Raw genomic sequence first — 19,600 nt, 5'->3', positions numbered from 1 at the left:
ACATTTAGCCACTTTTTGGACATTTTTGCTCTTTTGAAAATGAGCCCCAACCTCGTTTCTCAATACACAACCATGTGCCAAGAATTAAGGCGGTCGTGTGATCTTCGTTTCTACTCCCCTCTTGGCGTCAGTTCCCCCTCCTCCAATTGTCCTTTCCCTTCAGTGCAGACTTTATACAGAGTCTGGATATTCATTCTCAGTCAGGGAAATGAAAGAAGACAGAATACAATACACTTTGCAAAAATAATTGAGGTCTGACAGAATCGAAAGTGGCAGAAGGTCTTACCTTCATTAGAATCATCGCCCAGTTCTCCCAGAGTGAAACAGGTCAGCGCAAGAAGCAAGAAGATCTTCATTCTCAAGGGAGATGAAAGCACGCCTTCTCAACGGTTAACCCTGTCATTAAATTAATTAGGAAAAAAATATTTATAAATGCATTTTTGATTGGAGAAATAATTTGGCTAGTGGTCCACTTAGCAATGCAATGATGTGAAATATATACCTTTTTTTAGTTCAAAATTTTTTTTATTGAGTTTAGTAGAGTACCTGAGAGGAATGGGGGGGGTGGGGCCCTAGAGTGCCTGAGAGGAATGGCAGCCTGATCGAGTTGCTCTCCCCACAGTGTTATTAGTTTCAAAATAAGGACTGAACATCGATTAAGAAATTCTTCTGGAACCTATAAATTCTACTATCAACCTTCTTTACTACTGGAATATCTACAAATAAAGAAGTGATGGCCACCAATAAAACTGGAAAAAGGCACAAACCGGAGCCCCGATCTCCCTTCAAGACACCTCTGCCATTGTCAGAAAATGGCAGCATGTCTGAGGTTCTTGCTGAACTTAAAACTTTAAGAAATCTTATGACAGAATCCAAAGAAGAAATAATGACTGACACAAGAAAGATTAAAAAAGAACTTTCCAACCTGACATCGGAGATGGCCCAATTTAAGATTAAAAGATAGCAATTTTAGAGCAAGAACTTGATGATGCCAGTGACCGTGCCCGTAGGAATAACTTGCGAATCCTTGGGATACCTGAAGGAAAGGAGGGCACAGACGTTGTTAAATTTGTGGAGCTGCTAATACCAAAGGTGCTTGATATGACTTTTGAAAGGGAATTTGAAGTGGAACATGCTCACCGCACACCAGCAACACGGTCAGCTAACAGCAGATATCCCAGACCGCAATTGCTGCAAATAATGCAGAAGGCTAGCTCACTGGCTCCAATTCAGTCTGAAGGCAATACCCTGCTTTTTGTGCCGGACCTGAGCAAGAGATCTGCTGAGACACGAAAGAAACTACTTGCTTACCGCCCTCAATTGAAGAACATTGGAGCCCGATTTGGCATCTTTTATCCAGCCCGTATGAGAGTCACGTTCCAGAATTCTACAAAGGACTACACTAACCCCAAAGATTTAGCCGATTTCCTTGAAAAGCAAAACCCGACCCCAATAGACAAGGCTTGACACGTGGCAGGCCAGTGAATGCTGCTGTTTTGCTACGCCATATTGGAGTGCCTTTCATCTACGAATGCTCTCAATTACAGCCCTTAATTGGTGCTGCTTCTGTCCTCTTCCGATGTTTTGAATGTCTGACCTCCCTATGTGACTTGCTGTTTTCTTTGACTCTGCTGAGCTGTTGATTGCTGATTATTTCTCCACTCCTGCTCTCTATAATTTGTCACGGCTGTTTGCAATATGGCACCGTTCCTTGCTGGGACCCTGGACTGCTCTTTCCTCCTCGGTTTTGTTAGTGAACTGCAGTGACTTTTCTCCTCCCACAATTGTTATATCTTGCGTGAATTACTATACAGTCAACTGTTTTCTCTGGATTGCCTATAAACGAGATGTCACACTGTTTTCTGCACCTCTTACAATAACTTTCACTGCTTCATTCACTGTTCCGATCACACAGTGAAATATATACCTTAACCATTACATTATATAGAAACATGATGGCAGATAAAGGACAAATGGCCCATCCAGTCTGCCCATCCAAAGTAACCATTATCTCTTCCTCTCTCTCTAAGAAATCCCATGTGCCTATCCCAGGCTTTCTTTAATACAGACACAGTCTCTGTCTCCACCAGCTCTTCTGAGACACTATTCCATGCATCTAGCACCCTTTCTGTAAAAAAGTATTTCCTCAGATTACTCCGGAGCCTATCACCTCTTAACTTAATCCTAAGCCCTCTCATTGCAGAGTTTCCTTTCAAATGAGACACTTGACTCATGCGCATTTATATTATGTAGGTATTTAAACGTCTCTATCGTATCTCCCCACTCCCTCCTTTCCTCCAAAGTATACAGTTTGAGATCTTTAAGTCTGTCCTATACGCCTTATCACGAAGACCACACGCCATTTTCGTAGCCTTCCTCTGGACCGACTCCATCCTTTTTATATCTCTTTGAAGGTGCGGCCTCCAGAATTGTACACAATATTCTAAATGAGGTCTCACCAAAGACAATACCTCCTTTTTCCTACTGACCATACCTCTCCCTATGCACCCTAGCATTGGAGCAGTTACCACTGCTGCCGGCGCTAAAACCCACGCCATGTGTTCGTAAAAGAGGGGAGTTTAAGCCTTGAGGAATGTTTACTTTTTCTTTAAAGATGTCCTGTAATATTTCCTCTTTCCACTGCCCTGCATTAAAGTTTTCGGGTCTAAGGAGGAAAAATAAATGTTTTTCCCTTTGTTTATAACTCCCTTCCCCCCTTTTACTAAGCCATGGTTGAGGTTTCTACTGCGGCCGGAGTGCTAAATGGTCTGATACTCATAGGAGCATTGGAGCAGCGTCGGAGCATTTAGTGCTCCGGGCCGCGGTAGAAACTTTTACCGTGGCTTAGTAAAAGGGAGGGAAAATTTCCTCTAAAGGTCGTTACCATTCTGTATTGCTTTAAGAAGTTAAATACTTTGCTAAAATATAAATAAATAATTTTAAAAAACAATGATGCTAAAAGTCAAGTTTCAACCCCCAAAAGATATACCATGTAATAAATAAGTGCGTTCCGAGAACATAAAGATTTGGCCTTTATCTGCTGTCATAGTAACATAGTAGAGGACGGCAGATAAAGACCCAAATGGTCCATCCAGTCTGCCCAACCTGATTTCTTCTTAGCTATTTCTGGGCAAGAATCCTGAGGGAAAAGGGGATCGTGGGGTACTGAGGGAGGTGCTGGGGTGTTGCATAAGTATAGACAGCTCACCAGGTCGTGCAGGTGCAAGGCCGGAGGGTTAGGACATTGATGGGAAGATAGGACTTCGATGAGAAACCAAGGGGGCCCCTTCTGGTGATTAAGGCAGGTCATGACCTGTTGGGCCGCTGCGGGGGCGGACTGCTGGGCGGGATGGACCTCTGGTCTGACCCGGCAGAGGCACTACTTATGTTCTTATGTTCTTAATCCAAAGCTCTACCCGGTACTGTGTTGGGTTCCAACAACTGAAGTCTCCGTCAAAGGTCATTCCAGCCCATCCTCAACCAAAAGGCCATATACAGACACAGACCATGCAAGTCTGTCATGTTTCTCTGCTTCTCTCAGTGAGGTGCATCCACTTCAAACTGACATGGGAAACTTGAACAAGATTTCCCATGTCATTTTAAACCCCAAATGACTGGAAAAACCCACAAAAGTTTGGGGGGGTTTCTGTGCTGTGAAGCAAACGTTATGGCTCCCTTATGCAGAGATCACAGTCTACTTTAGCTGTGATTATTTCCCTCAGAAGTGATAAGAGAAGAGCTCACTCCCATTTGAAAAAAAATGCTGCCTCCAGCTTTTCATTGCTTCCTACATGAATTTGCAGTCAGAAAACCACTCCTGTGCTTGGACAAATGGAAGAAGTAGTGAGGACGGTGGAAACGGATTAGAGGGAGCAATGACTACAGAGGGCAATTTATAGCAGGGGTCCTGTTAAGGAGGACAACGAGAAACCTACTTAGGCTCTGCTTTATAAAGGCCCTTAGGAGCTACTGCAAATGGCAGGAATTCAGTATTTATTTATTCAGTTTTCTATACTGTTCTCCCAGGGGAGCTTAGAACGGTTCACATGAATTTATTCAGATACTCAAACATTTACACAATCTATATAATGTACTTTGAGGTAATGGAGAGATTAAGTGACTTGCCCAGGGTCACAAGAAGCAGCGTGGGTAGGAACCCACAACCTGAGAATGCTGTGGCTGTAGCTTTAACCACTGTGCCACACTCTCCCCTTGCTTTGCTTTAGAGCCTGTTCACGTACACATGTATATTAACATATTTCATTATCTCTATACAGACTTCCAAACTCCAACCAAACCCCATGCTGCATATTTTGGGCATCTTAAAACTGGCATTTTGACGTCTATATTGTATGGACATCCAAATCCTAATTTTACAAAGGCAGACAAGGGGGCATAGTCTGAGCATGTTTGGGGTAGAAGGACCTAAAAAAAAGGGCATCCAGCTGGCATTACAGAAGGGGAAGAGGTGCCCATATCTAAAAAGAAGGACGTCTGTATTTAGACCTGGTCCAGCTAAGTCCAGAGTCCACAAAAGGGTTCTGATTGAGCAGATGTCCACTGGAGGGATGAAGGCATGACACCTCCTTAATTACCCAGTGGTTACTGTGCTCTTCCCCTCCCCTCAAATTGTGAACATATAAATAGCCTTACTGGTTCAGACCAACGGTCCATCAAGTCCAGTAGCCTGTTCTTACAGTGGCTAATTCAGGTTCCTAATATCTGGCCCAAACCCAAGGAGGAGCAACATTCCATGCTATCGATCCAGGGCAAGCAGTGGCTTTCTCAATAACAGACTGTGAGCTTTTCCTCCAGGAACTTGTCCAAATCTTTTTTTAAAAAAACCAGCTACATTAACTGCTCTTACCACAACCTCTGGCAATGCGTTCCAGAGCTTAACTATTCTCTGTATGGAAAAAAAATTAATTCCTCCTATTGGTTTTAAAAGTATTTCCCTGTAACTTCATCTAGTGCCCCCTAGTTTTTTATACAAGGGGCTATTGAAAAGGTCGCCTTCGATGAGATTGCCCCAGCTTGGTTGGTTGGGCTAACTTTTCAGCGGCCCCTCATGAACCACTTTGACATCCTATAATGGAAAAAATGTCCGGCAAATTCATACACCTGCTTGAGAGGTCAATATGCATAAAGTACTTAGGTAGACCTTTATTTCATAAAATGTGCTTTTTCTTCTATTGCGGTTCCAGCCTCTCTCTGCCCAGACTCCTCTAAACATGCTCCTGTCAAGGAAATATTCAAATTCATTTCTCTTCCTCTGAAATCATTATTACATTAGTAGAACTAGACATATAATTAAAATTAGCCCAGCTTGTTCCATTTTTTTTTTCAGAAGCTCTTCTGTATATCTTCAGAGCTTAGCAGGGCATGTTTTAGTTATAGGGGAAACTCCCATAAGCAGGGCCTGCAGCAAAACAGCAGTATTTTATTTTATTTCATATTTATCTTTCCTCCAACAGAAGGGAAGAAGTGGCTCACCTACTGAAGAGGGCTTTAAACTAGGCTCGTTGGGGACTCGGTGATCAAAGCCCCTGGGTGAGTCTAAGAAGCCCTCAGGCAAGTGAATCATTAAATACCTCTACACCAGTGATTCCCAACCCTGTCCTGGAGGAACACCAGGCCAATCGGGTTTTCAGGCTAGCCCTAATGAATATGCATGAGAGAGATTTGCATATGATGGAAGTGATAGGCATGCAAATTTGCTTCATGCATATTCATTAGGGCTAGCCTGAAAACCCAATTGGCCTGGTGTTCCTCCAGGACAGGGTTGGGAACCACTGCTCTACACACACCGTTTTCAGTTTCTTCAACATCCCCAACCACAATGTTTTGTCTTATTTAATCTCAAGCAAATGTGAGATAACTTTATAGCAGTGGTCTCAAACTCGCGGCCCGGGGGCCACATGCGGCCCGCCAGGTCCTATTTTGAAGCCCTCTGTATGTTTATCGTAAACACAAAAGTAAAATAAAACAGTTTCTTGATCATATCTCTCTTTAGCTATAAATGACAATATTATTATTAAGACTTAGCCAAAAGGAAAGATTTAGAAACTAGAAAGAGTCTTTACCTCATGCAAAATTGTCATTTCTTTAATAAGACATTAACTCTTTTTTTTCTGAGGCCCTTCAAGTACCGACAATTCCAAAATGTGGCCCTGCAAAGAGTTTGAGTTGGAGACCACTGCTTTATAGCATCCTGTTATTACCCGATGCAAGTTTTTAGAAAATCGGAGAAGCTGCAGAAGCCGTCCGGCACCAGAGATTTACTAGGATTGGCGGAAAATTCACTGTTTGGCACAGAATTTCATTTACTTTTCATCTCGTTGGTTTCTTTTGTAATATTGATAAGTGATATTAATTTATGAATGGATGCTACAGACAAATAAATAACTCTGTCATCTATTCTGCTAATCATCTGCTCCAAGCAGCAAAAAACAAAACACAAAAACACCCCCAAAAAACATTTATCATATGAAAAAAAAACTATGGTAACAACTTTCCCCTTAAAATCTGAATAATCTCATAGTGAGACCTCAAAGACCAAAGCAATAACAAGTCTGTGTCACACATTTTGTGGTCTTAGATCAGAGTTTTCAAACACCAGTAAAATGGGGATCTGTCTTACCTTTAATGAAGGTCCTCTGGTAACTGCGGCTGGATGGATTCAGAGGATGGGTCCAGTGATGCTGTCTTTTAAGTTGAACGCTGACCTTTGGGGGCTGGCTGCAAAGTATTCAGCCAACTGATTGCTCGCAGCTGCTCAAAACTCCAGTTTCTTATTGTGCAAGATGTACATCTCAGATTGTAACTCTTCAAGGGGAGGATGGACTTGAGATGGAGCTATTAGAGAACCCAGTAAGGCTATTCCTCAGAATGACTGATCTCTACCCAATTTGCTCTCTAGAATCTAATTGCCAACGTAACAACTGATCCCAATCTTATTGGAAGCTGAATGATTCCTTGTACAAAATTGTGAGATATAAGAAACTACATGGTATGGTATGGATGCCTTATGGTGATAAACAAACCTTTCCCTAGACGTTCTTGACAGAACTTAGATGCTTGGAGCTGTTTTTAAAAAGTATCTAAGTGCCAAAAAGGTACCCAAACTGAGCAGATGACCACTGGAGGGATTAAGGAACGACCCCCCCGCACTCCTCCAGTGGCTACTAACCCTTCCCACCCCCCAAAGATCAGAATGAAACAGTATATACCTGTCTCTAGAACAGCAGCACCTGGTAGAGCACACAGGTGTCTTAAGTAGCCTGGTGATTGGGCTAGGGAACCATAAAGAGAAGGAGCCAGGTCCATAAGCCTACGAAAACTCTACTGTATTGCCATAAAGGTGCCACCTGGAGCTATAAGGCTATTAGTGTGGTAAGCAGGAGGGTATAGTGGGTTTTGGAGGGCTCACCATACATTAGAAGGAGGTTATGGTGACACCCTTTATGTGAAGTTCACAGCAGTGCCCTCTAAGGTGCCCCACTGCTCTGCTGGCATGTCTGCCATTGCAATGCTGGCCTCTCCCGCATCCAAATGGCTTGGGTTTCGATGCTTTGAACTTGGACATTTTTATGATTGAAAATGCCCAAAAAATGTCAGAAATCCTGAGGTTGGACATTCTGGCCAACCCGCCTAAGTAGGTGATTATCGAAAAAAGAAAAAAAGATGGACGTTGTAAGTGCATGGAGCTTAACAAACAGTATGAACAAATGGGGGGTGGAGGGTGGTTTATAGTTTACTGTGGGTTTAATCGAAAGAAAAAGAATATTTACATTGTATATTTTTGATTAAATGTTAAAGGAAAGGGGGGGATAAAGATTAAAAATGAATAAAGAATTTTTTTTAAAAAAACCAAAACAGTATGAGCAGTCTCAATTTTTATTTTTTGAAACATGCACTAAGGCCTGGCTAGCTGAAGCACCGGTGAGCAAGCAGAGAAAGGGTTAATCCCAAGGGAGATGAAAGGACTGCTCACCCTCCCTCCCCATCAGCTATCTCCCAAGTCACTAAGAGGGTCTTTTACTAAAGATTAACATGTGCTATCTGCCACAGGAACAATTTTATTCCTATGGATCCTATAGTAGATAACAAGCGCTAATCTTAGAAAAACTCCTGTAAACATAATAAAAAGATCTGTGACGTATATATCTCAAAGCTAGGATTACCAGACGGCCAGACGGCTTTTCAAAATCCAGCAATTTGTCCGGGTTTTGAAAAGAAATCACGGCGGGAGGGGGATGCCTTTCTGCCTGACGAACAGGCAGTGGGGGGCAGGGTTGAGGGTGGAGCTGAGGGCGGAGCTGGGGTGTAATGGGGCACGGATGGGTGAAACTGGGTGGGCCAGGGGGCGGATCTAGGGGGTCCAGATTTTACGTCAGTAACCCTACCCAAAGCTAGCATATTCACAAGGCTCCTACATAGAAAAACACAACTACAAACAACCACAAACTTCAATAAATGTAGACACAAATTAAGTAGTGCAACACCAAAGAAAGAGACATAGAAGAAACAGCACTCTATACTTCGGAAAATAAAAAGAAAGCAGTGTAAATTTATTGTAAAACTGCATTTTCTATCCATGAAATTAAAAGTAAAATTCTTTTTGTCTACCTTTGTTGTCTGGCCATTTTATTCAAGCTTATCCCAGTTTCTGCTTTCCTCTGTCTTTTCATCATTTTCTTTCCAGAGTCTTCAGTCTGTCTGCCTTTTCTTCACTTCCTCTGCTACATCCATTTCTGACTTTAACCTTTTCCTTTCAGTTTTCAATCATTTCTTTTTCTGCAACCTGCTTCTACTTACAACTTTCCACCTCCCTTATCCTATTATTATCCAGGTTTATTTTTGGCTTACTCTCCCCTCACCCCCTTCCAGCATCTTCTCTTTCTCTCTTCCCCCTCTGTTTCATTCTTCTAACCAGTATCTCCTCTCTTGCCCCCTCCATCCAGCATATCCTCCCCCCTCTTTCATCCAACACCTCAATTCTCTCTCTTTCCACTTCCATCCAAGATCTCTCTCCCTTTTACCCTTTGTCTCTTCCAGCACTCAGCTGTCATCAGCCCTGCCTTTGGCTCCGTTCCCGCTACGAGGTGGTGCTGAAAAGTTCTCAATCCAGCCAACCAACTTCCTAAATACAGTGTTATTTTGCCACTGTAGTAGAAATGAGATTCTCTATTTTGACGTTGTTTCAGGTTATAGATTGAACCATATCCATGTCATTCTCTTCTTGGTTGGGCTGAGAATTATTTAGCATCCCCTCGTAAACTGGATGGTAATAATGAAGACAGAAGCCGCGATGCCTCCACTCTTGCCTATGTTGCTATAGGCTCTGCCGGTCTTAATCCTGCCCCTCAAAAACAGAGGGGGGCAGAGGGGGGCGTCTGTCTTCATTATTGCCAGATGGTTTAGTGGGACTGGGATGGAAGGCAGGGCTGATGTCAATTAATATGCACCGCTGATTCCTCACTCGTCCTGACGGCCGTCAAACCGCATGGATGACCACTATGGCAGCCGCTAAGAGGAATCGGCTGTCTGCTACACATGTCGAGCCTGCCCCTAACCCATAACTCCAGCCCCCACAGCCAGATCCCCAGGTAGGTTTAAATTTTGATATTTTTTAAATTGGTTACTCAGGTAATCAAGCACAGACTCAAATATAAACTGAGACCCCAAAATCATGGTTTATATTTGAGTAACATAAGGACATAAGAATGGCCTTCCTGGGTCAGACCAATGGTCCATCAAGCCCAGTAGCTCGTTCTCACGGTGGCCAATCCAGGTCACTAGTACCTGGCCAAAACTGATTGCTTAAAAATGCTAAGGGGTATGTAGAGATTTTTTTATGCCAATGATAATAACTGAACCAGTGACTTTAAGCAATTTGAGCTCATTGAGGCTTTTTCCTCTCAGATTTATTGAGTTTGCAACTTGTCATCTTGTGGAGAACACATTTTTGGCAGAGTTTTCCATGAATTAATAGTTGCTAATTGTGTTGATATCTTTCACATGTTTGTATTTCCTGTTTAAGGAATTTAGGTTTTGCAACTTTTATCATTTTTGAATATTTTTCAAACTGTTTTAACCAATTTATGAGATTATGAGTAACAATTACAGTGGCAGTGAATTCATCCTCTCACTGACATCTTAATCCTTTTTGATTTCAAATAAACATTATTATCATTTGGATTTCCTTATTTTATTGAAGTATACAAGCTGTTATTTGATTTGGAAGTATAAAAAATGGTCCCTAAAGATAAATGTATCATTCTTAATACAATCTGTTTTCATAACACAAATCTTTTCTTCTACACTTAATGGTCGTCTTTGCTGGTCTCTTCACTTTCTCTTCCTTGTTATTCTCCTGAAAATAAAAATAAAGTTTAGTTAATTATTTGTAATGTAAATATTTTAATATACTTATCCATATACAATCCAACACATAAAGTATCTTTATTGGAAGCTTGATGGCAGATAAAGGCCAAATGGCCCATCCAGTCTGCCCATCCACAGTAACCATTAACTCTTCCTCTTTCTCTAAAGATCCCAGGTGCCTATCCCAGGCTTTCTTGAAATCAGACACAGTCTCTGTTTCCACCACCTCTTCCGGGAGATTGTTCCACGCATCTACTACCCTTTCTGTAAAAAAGTAGTTCCTCAGATTACTCCAGAGCCTGTCACTTCTTAACTTCATCCTATGCCCTCTCATTCCAGAGCTTCCTTTCAAATGAAAGCAACTCGACTCGTGTACATTTATATTACGTAGGTATTTAAACATCTCTATCATATCTCCCCTCTCCTACCTTTCCTCCAAAGTATACAGATTGAGATCTTTAAGTCTGTCATTTTAGTAGCCTTTCTCTGTTCTGACTGCATCCTTTTTATATCTTTTTAAGGTGCGGCCTCCAGAATCGTACACAAAATACCTCCTTTTTCTTACTGGTCATACCTCTCCCTATGCACCCTAGCATCCTTCTAGCTTTCACCGTTGATTTTTCAACCTGTTTGGAGAGTGGGGAGTGTGTGGCACAGTGGTTAAAGCTAGAGCCTCAGCACCCCGAGGTTGTGGGTTCAAACCCCCGCTGCTCCTTGTGACCCTGGGCGAGTCACTTAATCCCCCCATTGCCCCAGGTACATTAGATAGATTGGGAGCCCACCAGGACAGACAGGACAGACAGGACAGACAAACTGTTCTGAGTTCCCTTGGGAGAATAGTATAGAAAATTGCATAAATGAACAAATTAGGTGAAGCCTTTCAGTGTGTGCATCCAATATGTGGCAGCTACTCCAGAGATGGATTGCTGGCAGGTATTACATTGTGTGATATCCTTTGGTTAGGGATACACCTTGGGAGGAGGATCTTCCCCAGCATAAGCAGCATTTCCAACTTGTTGGCCGCACCGGCCTCGGTTCTCCCTCTGATGTCATTTCCTGGTTGTGGACCAGGAAGTGACATCAGAGGGAGAGCCTAGGCCAGTGCAAGCAGCAGGTTGGAGCTACTGTTTGCGCTTGTGAAGAGCCGAAAATACAGGGGGAAATGAAGGTGTGAGCGTGGCAGGGACAGGGGAGGGGTGGGGAGGGCAGAGAGGAAGAGAGGTGCCAACACCCTACCAAGATGGCACCCGGGGTGGTCCACCTCCAATGCCACACCCTCACCACGTTACTGCTAGTAACAGATCTAAAGCAAGCTTGTTCTGTTGCATATGGCAATGTTGTATTTTGAACCTTGAACTGAGAAATTTTATTTATTTATCATATTTTTCACTTTTGCAAAACGGAGGTGCATCTTAGAATTTGAATATTTTTCCGGCTGTAATTGACTACGTTTGACTTATTCTGGCTCTATGCTGCTTTTTAAAAAAAGTAAATAAATCATCTAATTAATTACTATTTCTTCGGCAGAAAATGTCTTTACCTGAGCAGATGACTCCAGCATCCTGGCTATGGTCACATGGATAGTGTTCGGACATCACAGATCCACACTGAGAAATCTGAGTTTCATTTCCGCTGCAGAAAACAGTCTTCAACCAAACTGGACCAGAACCAGCTTTGAAATGAGCACCGTGCACTGCCTCCACGGCAGATCCACATCCCAGCTCTCTACACACCACTGTGGCATCCTCTATGCCCCAGTTATAGTCACAGACGGTGCCCCAGGTATTATTGAACTTAACCTCTACTCTTCCAGCACAGGAACTCGCTCCGTCCACCAGCTTCACACCGGAAACTCCTAAGAAAAAAAAGACAAGAATCTGTTCAGAAGTCACCATATCTATAGTAGCCATAAGGGAACAGCAATTATTTTCCCTGATGGTAAATGGCACGCCTGCTGAGCCAGTACAGATCCAGTGACTGTGTATGGTTTAGAGGGCGCATATGTTCTGTATTCAACCAGTACTTGATTGGAGCAGGTTTCTGGGTCTTGCCGCGTCTGTGTAGAAAGAACCGACGTTTCAGCCATCTTGCTGTGGCTTTCTTCAGGGTATGCTGAGATCTGTATTGTACATAGCAACCATTAAGAATGCTATGTGGTTCGATCATACCCTGAAGAAAGCCACAGCATGATGGCTGAAACGTCGGTTCTTTCTACGCAGAAATGGCAAGACCCGGAAACCTGCTACAATCATGACGCCAGACGCGGAAGCCTAAGAGAACAACAACCAGTACTTCTTTTGTGTCCCAGTATATTGTAATAATGTTCAGAAATACTGTTCCCTTTACGCCAGTCCTGTCTCTGTTTCCATCAGGGACTTAGTATGTGTGTATTTATTTTTCTTAACATGTAGACATCATCCTGGCTCCCTTATTATCCTGACCTGGAGGGGAAAGGGGCAGAATAATTTGAATGGAAAGAAAACAGAGGGTAGGGTTAAATGGTCATTTATCTCAATGGAGGAGAGTAAACAGGGGAGTGCCACAGGGGTCTGTGCTGGGACCGGTGCTATTTCACTTATTTATAAATGATCTGGCAATTGGAATGATGAGTGAGGTGATTAAATTTGCAGATGACAGTAAAGTGTTCAAAGTTGTTAAAACGCATGCTGACTGTGCAGGAAGACCTTAGGAAACTGGAAGACTGGGCGTCCAAGTGGCAGATGAAATTTAATGTGGACAAATGCAAAGTGATGCCCATAGGGAAGAATAACCTGAATCACAGTTACCGGATGCTAGGATCCACCTTGGGGATTAGCGCCCAAGAAAAGGATCTGGGTGTCATCGTAGACAATATGATGAAACCTTCTGCCCAATGTGTGGTAGCGGTTAAATAAGTAAATAGGATGCTAGGAATTATTTAAAAAAGGGATGGTTAACAAGACTAAGAAAGTTATAATTCCTCTATATCACTCCATGGTGCAAGCGGCTCAAACGGAGGCTTCATCAAAAGAGAAAGAACCATGTTAAGGTCCCAAACCACAGGTGGAGGCTTAAGAGGGGGATGAATGTGGAACAGACCCTTCATGAACCGGGAAACCACAGGATGAACAGAGAGAGGCTTCCAGTCGATCGGCTGATGAAAAACAGCAATGGCACTGAGGTGGACTCGAATTGATGTGGATTTGAGACCTGCACCAGATAAGTGCAACAGATAATCCAGCACAGAAGACAAGGATGCAGTTTGCGGCTCCTGACGCTGCGTAGGACACCAAGAAGAAAAACGGGTCCACTTCTGATGGTAACATTGGCGAGTGGACTCCTTCCGAGATACCTCAAGAACATCCAGGACCGACTGAGACAACTGGAAAGAGGCCATCAAGTCTCGAGGAACCAAGCTGTTAAGTGAAGAGACTGCAGGTCGGAATGAAGCAGAGATCCCCGACTCTGCGTAAGCAGCGAAGGAAAAACAGGCAGAAGAAGAGGCTCCCTCAGTGGAGTTGCAGCAGAAGGGAGAACCACGGTTGTCTGGGCCACCGAGGAGCAATCAGAATCATGGTGGTGTGAGTTGACTTGAGCATGGCGAGAATCTTCAGAATCAGAGGGAATGGATGGAACGCATACAGAAAAAGGTCCGTCCAATCCAGAAGGAAGGCATCCGCCTCGCTCTGGTGCAGAAACAAGGCAACTTGTGATTGAGGGGGGATGCAAACAGATCGACATCCGGAGTCGAGGAATGAATTGACCATTCGTGAGGCTGCAGAAGGCGGCTCAATTTCTCCGTCAGGCAGTTCTGGTGGCCCTGAATGTAGACCGCCCTGAGAAAGATGTTGCGGCGGATCGCCCAGTCCCAAAGCCACATCGCCTCCTGGCACAGGGAGAGAGATCCCGTGCCCCCCTGTTTGTTGATTTAATACATGGTGGCCTGGTTGTCCGTGCGTTGAACTCTTCTCTGAGCTCCAGCAGATTGATGTGACAGAGACGCCTGCCCTGGACCAAAGCCCCTGGGTGCAAAGACCATCCAGATGAGCCCCCCCAAGCACAGGCCGACGAGTCCGTCGTGAGAACCTTCTGCAGAGGAGGAGCGTGAAACAGAAAACCTCTGGAAAGATTGGTAGAGAGCATCCACCAATGGAGAGACTGTTTCAAAGGAGTCACGTGAACCGTGGAGGCCATGTTGCCGAGCAAGACCATCATCAGATGGGCCGGGAGCAAGGACAGGAAAGCCACCTTTTGACAAAGATGGATAAGGGCCTCCTGATGAGGTCGAGGCAAGAAGGAGCGAAGATGACAAGTGTCCAGCACCGCCCCAATAAACTCGAGGGACTGAGACGGACACAGCTGAGACTTGGGAAAATTCACCTCGAATCCAAGACTTTGAAGGAGCAAAATAGTCTGATTCGTCGCCCTCAGAACCGCCTGGCGGGATGACGCTTTGATGAGTCAATCATCGAAGTAGGGAAACACCTGAAGCCCCTGCAGGCGAAGGGCCGTGGCCACCAATACCAGGCACTTAGTGAACACCCTCGGGGAGGCAGCCAGACCAAAGGGAAGAACACGGTATTGGAGGTGGAGATCCCCCATCCGGAATCTCAGATACCGGCGAGAAGCCGGATGAATCAGGACATACGTGTAGGCCTCCTTGAGATCCAAAGAGCACAGTCAGTCCCCGTCGTCCATCAGGGGATACAACGTAGGAAGAGTGAGCATTCTGAACTTTTCCTTGACCAGAAACTTGTTCAGAGCCCTGAGGTCCAGAATCGGACGCAGGTCTCCCGTCTTTTTGGGGACCAGAAAGAACCGGGTATTGAGCTGATCCGGAGGAACCTCCTCGATCCGCCCTGAGGTGAAGGAGGGCCTGCGCTTCCCGCAGAAGAAGGGGAAGGTGCGACCTGGAAGAAGGAAACTCTCCTGGTGGAAGATCCAGGGGTACGCGACTGAAATGAAGGGAGTACCCCTCTCGGACGATGGAAAGCACCCACAGGTCTGTGGTAAGCTTCTCCCACTGAGGATTGAAATGATGGCGGCATCCCCCGATGGGAAGGGGGGAGGGCTCCAGGAGGAAGAGAGTCCTGCAGACTCAGACTGGAATTGTCAAAAAGATGGCTCAGGCTTCGTCAGAGCGGGCAGCTGGGTCTTAGGAGGACGCTGCTGCTGTTGCTGTGGGCGTCTCGGGGGTGGGCGAGAGAACGCAGGAGTAGATTTCTGCAGATATCATAGAAGAGGAATCTTGTACTGATGAGCCTGCAGAGTTTTCGGCTTGAGCCTCACCAAGGAGGTGAAAGACCGCTCATGCTCCAAAAGGCGTTTAGTGGCAGCCTCAATGGAGTCATCAAACAGCTCATTCCCCACACAAGGGAGGTTAGCCAGATGATTCTGGAGGTTGGGATCCATGTCCACAATCCGGAGCCAGGCCAGGTGACACATGGCGACTGCAAAGGCCATGACCCTCCAGGACAACTCAAAGGCGTCGTAAGCCGCCTGACACATATAGAGGCGGAGCTGAGAAAGGGTCTCCTGGAGAAGACGGAACTCCTGCCTACAAGGAGCAGACACGTCAGACTGGAACGAGAGGAAAGCGTCCACACAGTACCTGAGGTAGGACGTGAAGGTAAAGTTATAGTTTAGAACTCGGTTTGCCATCATCGAGTTCTGATAGAGACGGAGTCCGAACTTGTCCATCGTACGCCCTTCTCTGCCCGGAGGGACAGCAGCATAGACCTTGGAGGGGTTAGATTTCTTCAAGGAAGATTCAACCACCAGTGACTGATGGGAAAGCTACGCAGTCTCAAAACCCTTGACCGGGACCGTCCGGTAACGGTACTCCATCTTGGATGGAATGGCAGTGACGGCATAAGGAGTCTCCAGATTCCAGAGGAATGTTTGCCAGAGCACCTGATACAAAGGCAAGAGCAAAGCTTCACGGGGCGGATGAGGGAGCCCCATCTCCGCCAAATACTCCTGAGTATACCGGGACTCGGATTGGAGATCAAGCTTAAGAGCCTGGCCCATGTCCAAAACAAACCGGGTAAAGGAGGAGGGTCGAGAAGAAGACTCATCCTCTGGAGATGAAGTAGACCAAGATCTCGGAGCAGCCGAGAAAGAGGGGGAAACTTCCCTCGAATAATAAGCAGGAGGCTCTGCTGAATTGCCTCGGGGGCGTCGAAGAATGGCCCCGCTGCAGATAAATCGGGGAGGACCCCGGCGTCCGAGGCACCACTATCCAAAGCTTCAGAGAGGTCAGCGTGAAAGATGAGTCCCCGACGTGTGCCGAAGCAGAAAGCCCCCGCCCCGAAGAGATCGGCAGGGAAGAAGACAGACTTGGTCTGTGCCCAATGACGAGACCACAAGGGGCCCCACGGTACGGGCGGACGGGGACCTGCCTTGATGAGGCGGGGAAGTCGTCTGCTGCTTCAAAGGTATAGGCTTCAAAGACGTAGAAGTCATAGTCTGGGGTCCCGCCCGGGACACCCATAAAGTCTCATGCCTCGAATCAGAAGAAGAATCGCTTGAGGGTAAGCGGCGAGATTTGTGGGACTGACCCCGAGCAACCACGGGGGAATGCCCAGGCTGGTCAGACAGAGGTCGGGTTGAGGCCGGGGCCAGTTGACCCAGAACAGAGGAAATCTGCATGGTAAGGATAGCCTTAAGAATGTCCTCAAACATAGGCACCGAAACCAGAGGATGCTGGAGTTGGGTTGCAACTTCGGGGGCGACCTCGAGGAAGAGTATTCCCTACCTGAGGAGGCACGCTTAGTATGGTGTCTCGAAGAGGCCGAGGATGCGGCACTCGCAAGAAACTCCGAGGTTGGCTTCTTCGCCGGCAAACCTGAGGAAGGAAGAGGAGACTTACCGGAAGCCGGAGTAACAGGCGGAGCCGAGGTCGAGGGCGACTTCATCGAGGTCGAGGCCTTCAAAGCCGAGGCCCCGACAACCGAGGCCGAGGCCATTCCCTTGGTTTCCAGGGTGCCAAAAAGTTTAAGAATCTTGGCCACACGCCGACGAAGAGCCCCAAGTTGAAGGGTAGTACAACGCGGGCAAGACTCAGCTCGATGATCAGTACCCAGGCACTCCACACACCAACGATGGGGGTCGGTGATGGAGATCACCCGGTTGCACTTAGTGCAGTTCTTAAACCCGGTCAGAGGCCGGGACAAAGGAAAAAATACTGCCGCGGCCCCACGAGGCCAGGCGGCTTGACAAAAACTGCCAACCTGGTCGGAAAAAAATAGGAAGGAACTAGACAAAACAAAGACGCGCTCGAAAACAAAAAAGCAAGCCGTGGTGCAAAGAGGCACTATGAATTTGCGCAGAGCAAGGGAGCAAGGCTTCTGGCTCCGCAGAAAACTTAGAACTGAGGCCACCCTGAGGAGACGCATGCCGAGTCGGACGGGAGGGGCACTCGCGCATGCGCGGTACACTCACAAGCTTGAAGATCTTCAAGCAAGTCTGCTTGCGAGAACGTCCGCTAGGGGGCTTCGTTGATGATGTCACCCATGTGTAGGGAATATGCTACCTGCTTGTCCTGGGATAAACCCTTTCTAACCAGAGTCCACCTGGTCCTTAAGTGATAGAATAATTTGTTGAATCTCTTTAAAAAATTCAGCTTGATTCCAATTTGTTGCATATACATTAAAGATAGTAAAGTTATTTCCCCCACAATTCATATTACTATATATCCATCTACCCATTGGGTCTACATGACAGTTATCAAAAGTTGATGATAACTTTTTGTTCACCAGAATTGTCACACCAGCTTTTTTCCCTACAGTTGGAGCAAAGAAACATTCACTGATCTACCCTCCTTTCAATTTAGCAGATTCTACTTACGACAGATGGGTTTCCTGTATAAAATAAACATATGTCTGTTGTTTTTTTAGGAAAGTAAGTAATTTTTTCCTTTTTATGGGATGGTTAAGTCCATTAGCATTTAATGAAAAATGTTTTATATTCATTATAGTATGAATACACTAAGGGGTCCTTTTATCAAGCCGCGCTAGCGGGGTTAGCATGTCAGACATTTCATCACACGCTAATCCCCGCAGCAAGCAAATAAACTATGGAGGCATTAGCAACTAGCGTGGCAGGTGGTTTAACGTGCAGTATTCTGCGCGTTAAACCCTACTGCGCCTTGATAAAAGGACCCCTAAATTTCTTACAATCCAATCTTTGTTTTTTTTAATACACTTCCAGTTTTCAAACCCCATAAGACCCAGCCCTACCCCACCCTTAACCCCCCATTGAAAAAACACATGGTAAACTCGATTGGTAGACTCATAATCCCCCTCCTCCCACAAGGTACTCGATACACAATACTATTACTAGAATTATTCAACAATTTGTTTAGCCCAAACTAAATAAAATAAATATACCTAATACATATAATTAAATTTAAAAATTACAATAAAATGATATTATTTTACATTGATTTCTGGATATATATATATATAGCTAATAAAATTTAGTCAAATAAATTCTATAACTTAAAAATCTAATATCTTTTTAAAAGATAGAAATAATACTATAAACATGACATTAATACTATAAACGTGAAACGTCCACAACTTCTGATCTCAAGACAGAACTAACTGAACCTCTAGACAATAAGTAACCATCTTTGTCAGACTGCCTATCATTTCCAAGATATCTCTAGCCATTCATCCCCCTTCGGCTAGACAGTTTCTTGTCACCCCAACCCTACGTCTGCTGGACGGTGTTCCTCTCCTCCCAACTTCTTATATAAAATCTGCATCATGGCCCACTCCAACTCCCAACCGTGGCTACCACTATTCCTACTCTATCTGATCTGGTTCAGAATTTGCCTAATCAACTCTCTCACCCTAACCCCTATCCCTGTCCTTAATTCCACATTCCGTGCAGTTAAAACTAGCACCCCTACAATCTCTCACCGCACCTTATATGACTACTCTGATGCAGGCCCCTTCCCAATACCAGTTCTACCACCCCTACCCAGACCGACCAAACCATACATAAAAAAACAATGATCACTAAAAAAACTAACTTACTCACACATCTATCCAATTGATCCGGCCAACTACCAGAACCTACATGGCTTTTACCTAAATATAAGATCTATGAGAAACAAGGCCTTACTTATTAAGGACTGGCTGAAAGAAACCAACCCTGACTTCGCTCTATTTACAGAAACATGGCTACTATCCGATAACGATATTATTATCCAAGACTGCCTTCCCCC

The 19,600-nt window shown here is 45.0% G+C and overlaps 2 protein-coding genes across 3 annotated transcripts in view; both read right to left on the bottom strand.

Moving 5' to 3' along the window:
* LOC117356829 (scavenger receptor cysteine-rich type 1 protein M130-like) overlaps positions 1-6,690 on the bottom strand; it is an 88,204-nt gene extending 81,514 nt beyond the window's left edge. For both annotated transcript variants that reach the window (XM_033936574.1, XM_033936582.1), the window contains exons 1-2: positions 6,641-6,690; positions 287-396 (exon numbers count right to left, since the gene is read on the bottom strand). In XM_033936574.1, coding sequence (XP_033792465.1) covers positions 287-356 — 70 coding nt within the window. In that variant the 5' untranslated portion in view covers positions 357-396; positions 6,641-6,690. The remainder of the gene's footprint in view (positions 1-286; positions 397-6,640) is intronic.
* A 3,498-nt stretch (positions 6,691-10,188) lies between these two features.
* Positions 10,189-19,600, bottom strand: part of LOC117356839 (scavenger receptor cysteine-rich type 1 protein M130-like) — an 89,218-nt gene continuing 79,806 nt past the window's right edge. Inside the window, exons 9-10 of the mRNA XM_033936596.1 lie at positions 11,927-12,241; positions 10,189-10,375 (exon numbers count right to left, since the gene is read on the bottom strand). Of these exons, the coding sequence (XP_033792487.1) occupies positions 10,368-10,375; positions 11,927-12,241 (323 nt within the window). The 3' untranslated portion in view covers positions 10,189-10,367. The remainder of the gene's footprint in view (positions 10,376-11,926; positions 12,242-19,600) is intronic.

Source organism: Geotrypetes seraphini, chromosome 1, assembly GCF_902459505.1.
Source record: "Geotrypetes seraphini chromosome 1, aGeoSer1.1, whole genome shotgun sequence".
In the NCBI taxonomy this organism is placed as follows: Eukaryota; Metazoa; Chordata; class Amphibia; order Gymnophiona; family Dermophiidae; genus Geotrypetes; species Geotrypetes seraphini.
The sequence above is the reverse complement of the archived record's forward strand: the minus strand, read 5'-3'. Positions and strand labels throughout refer to the sequence as shown.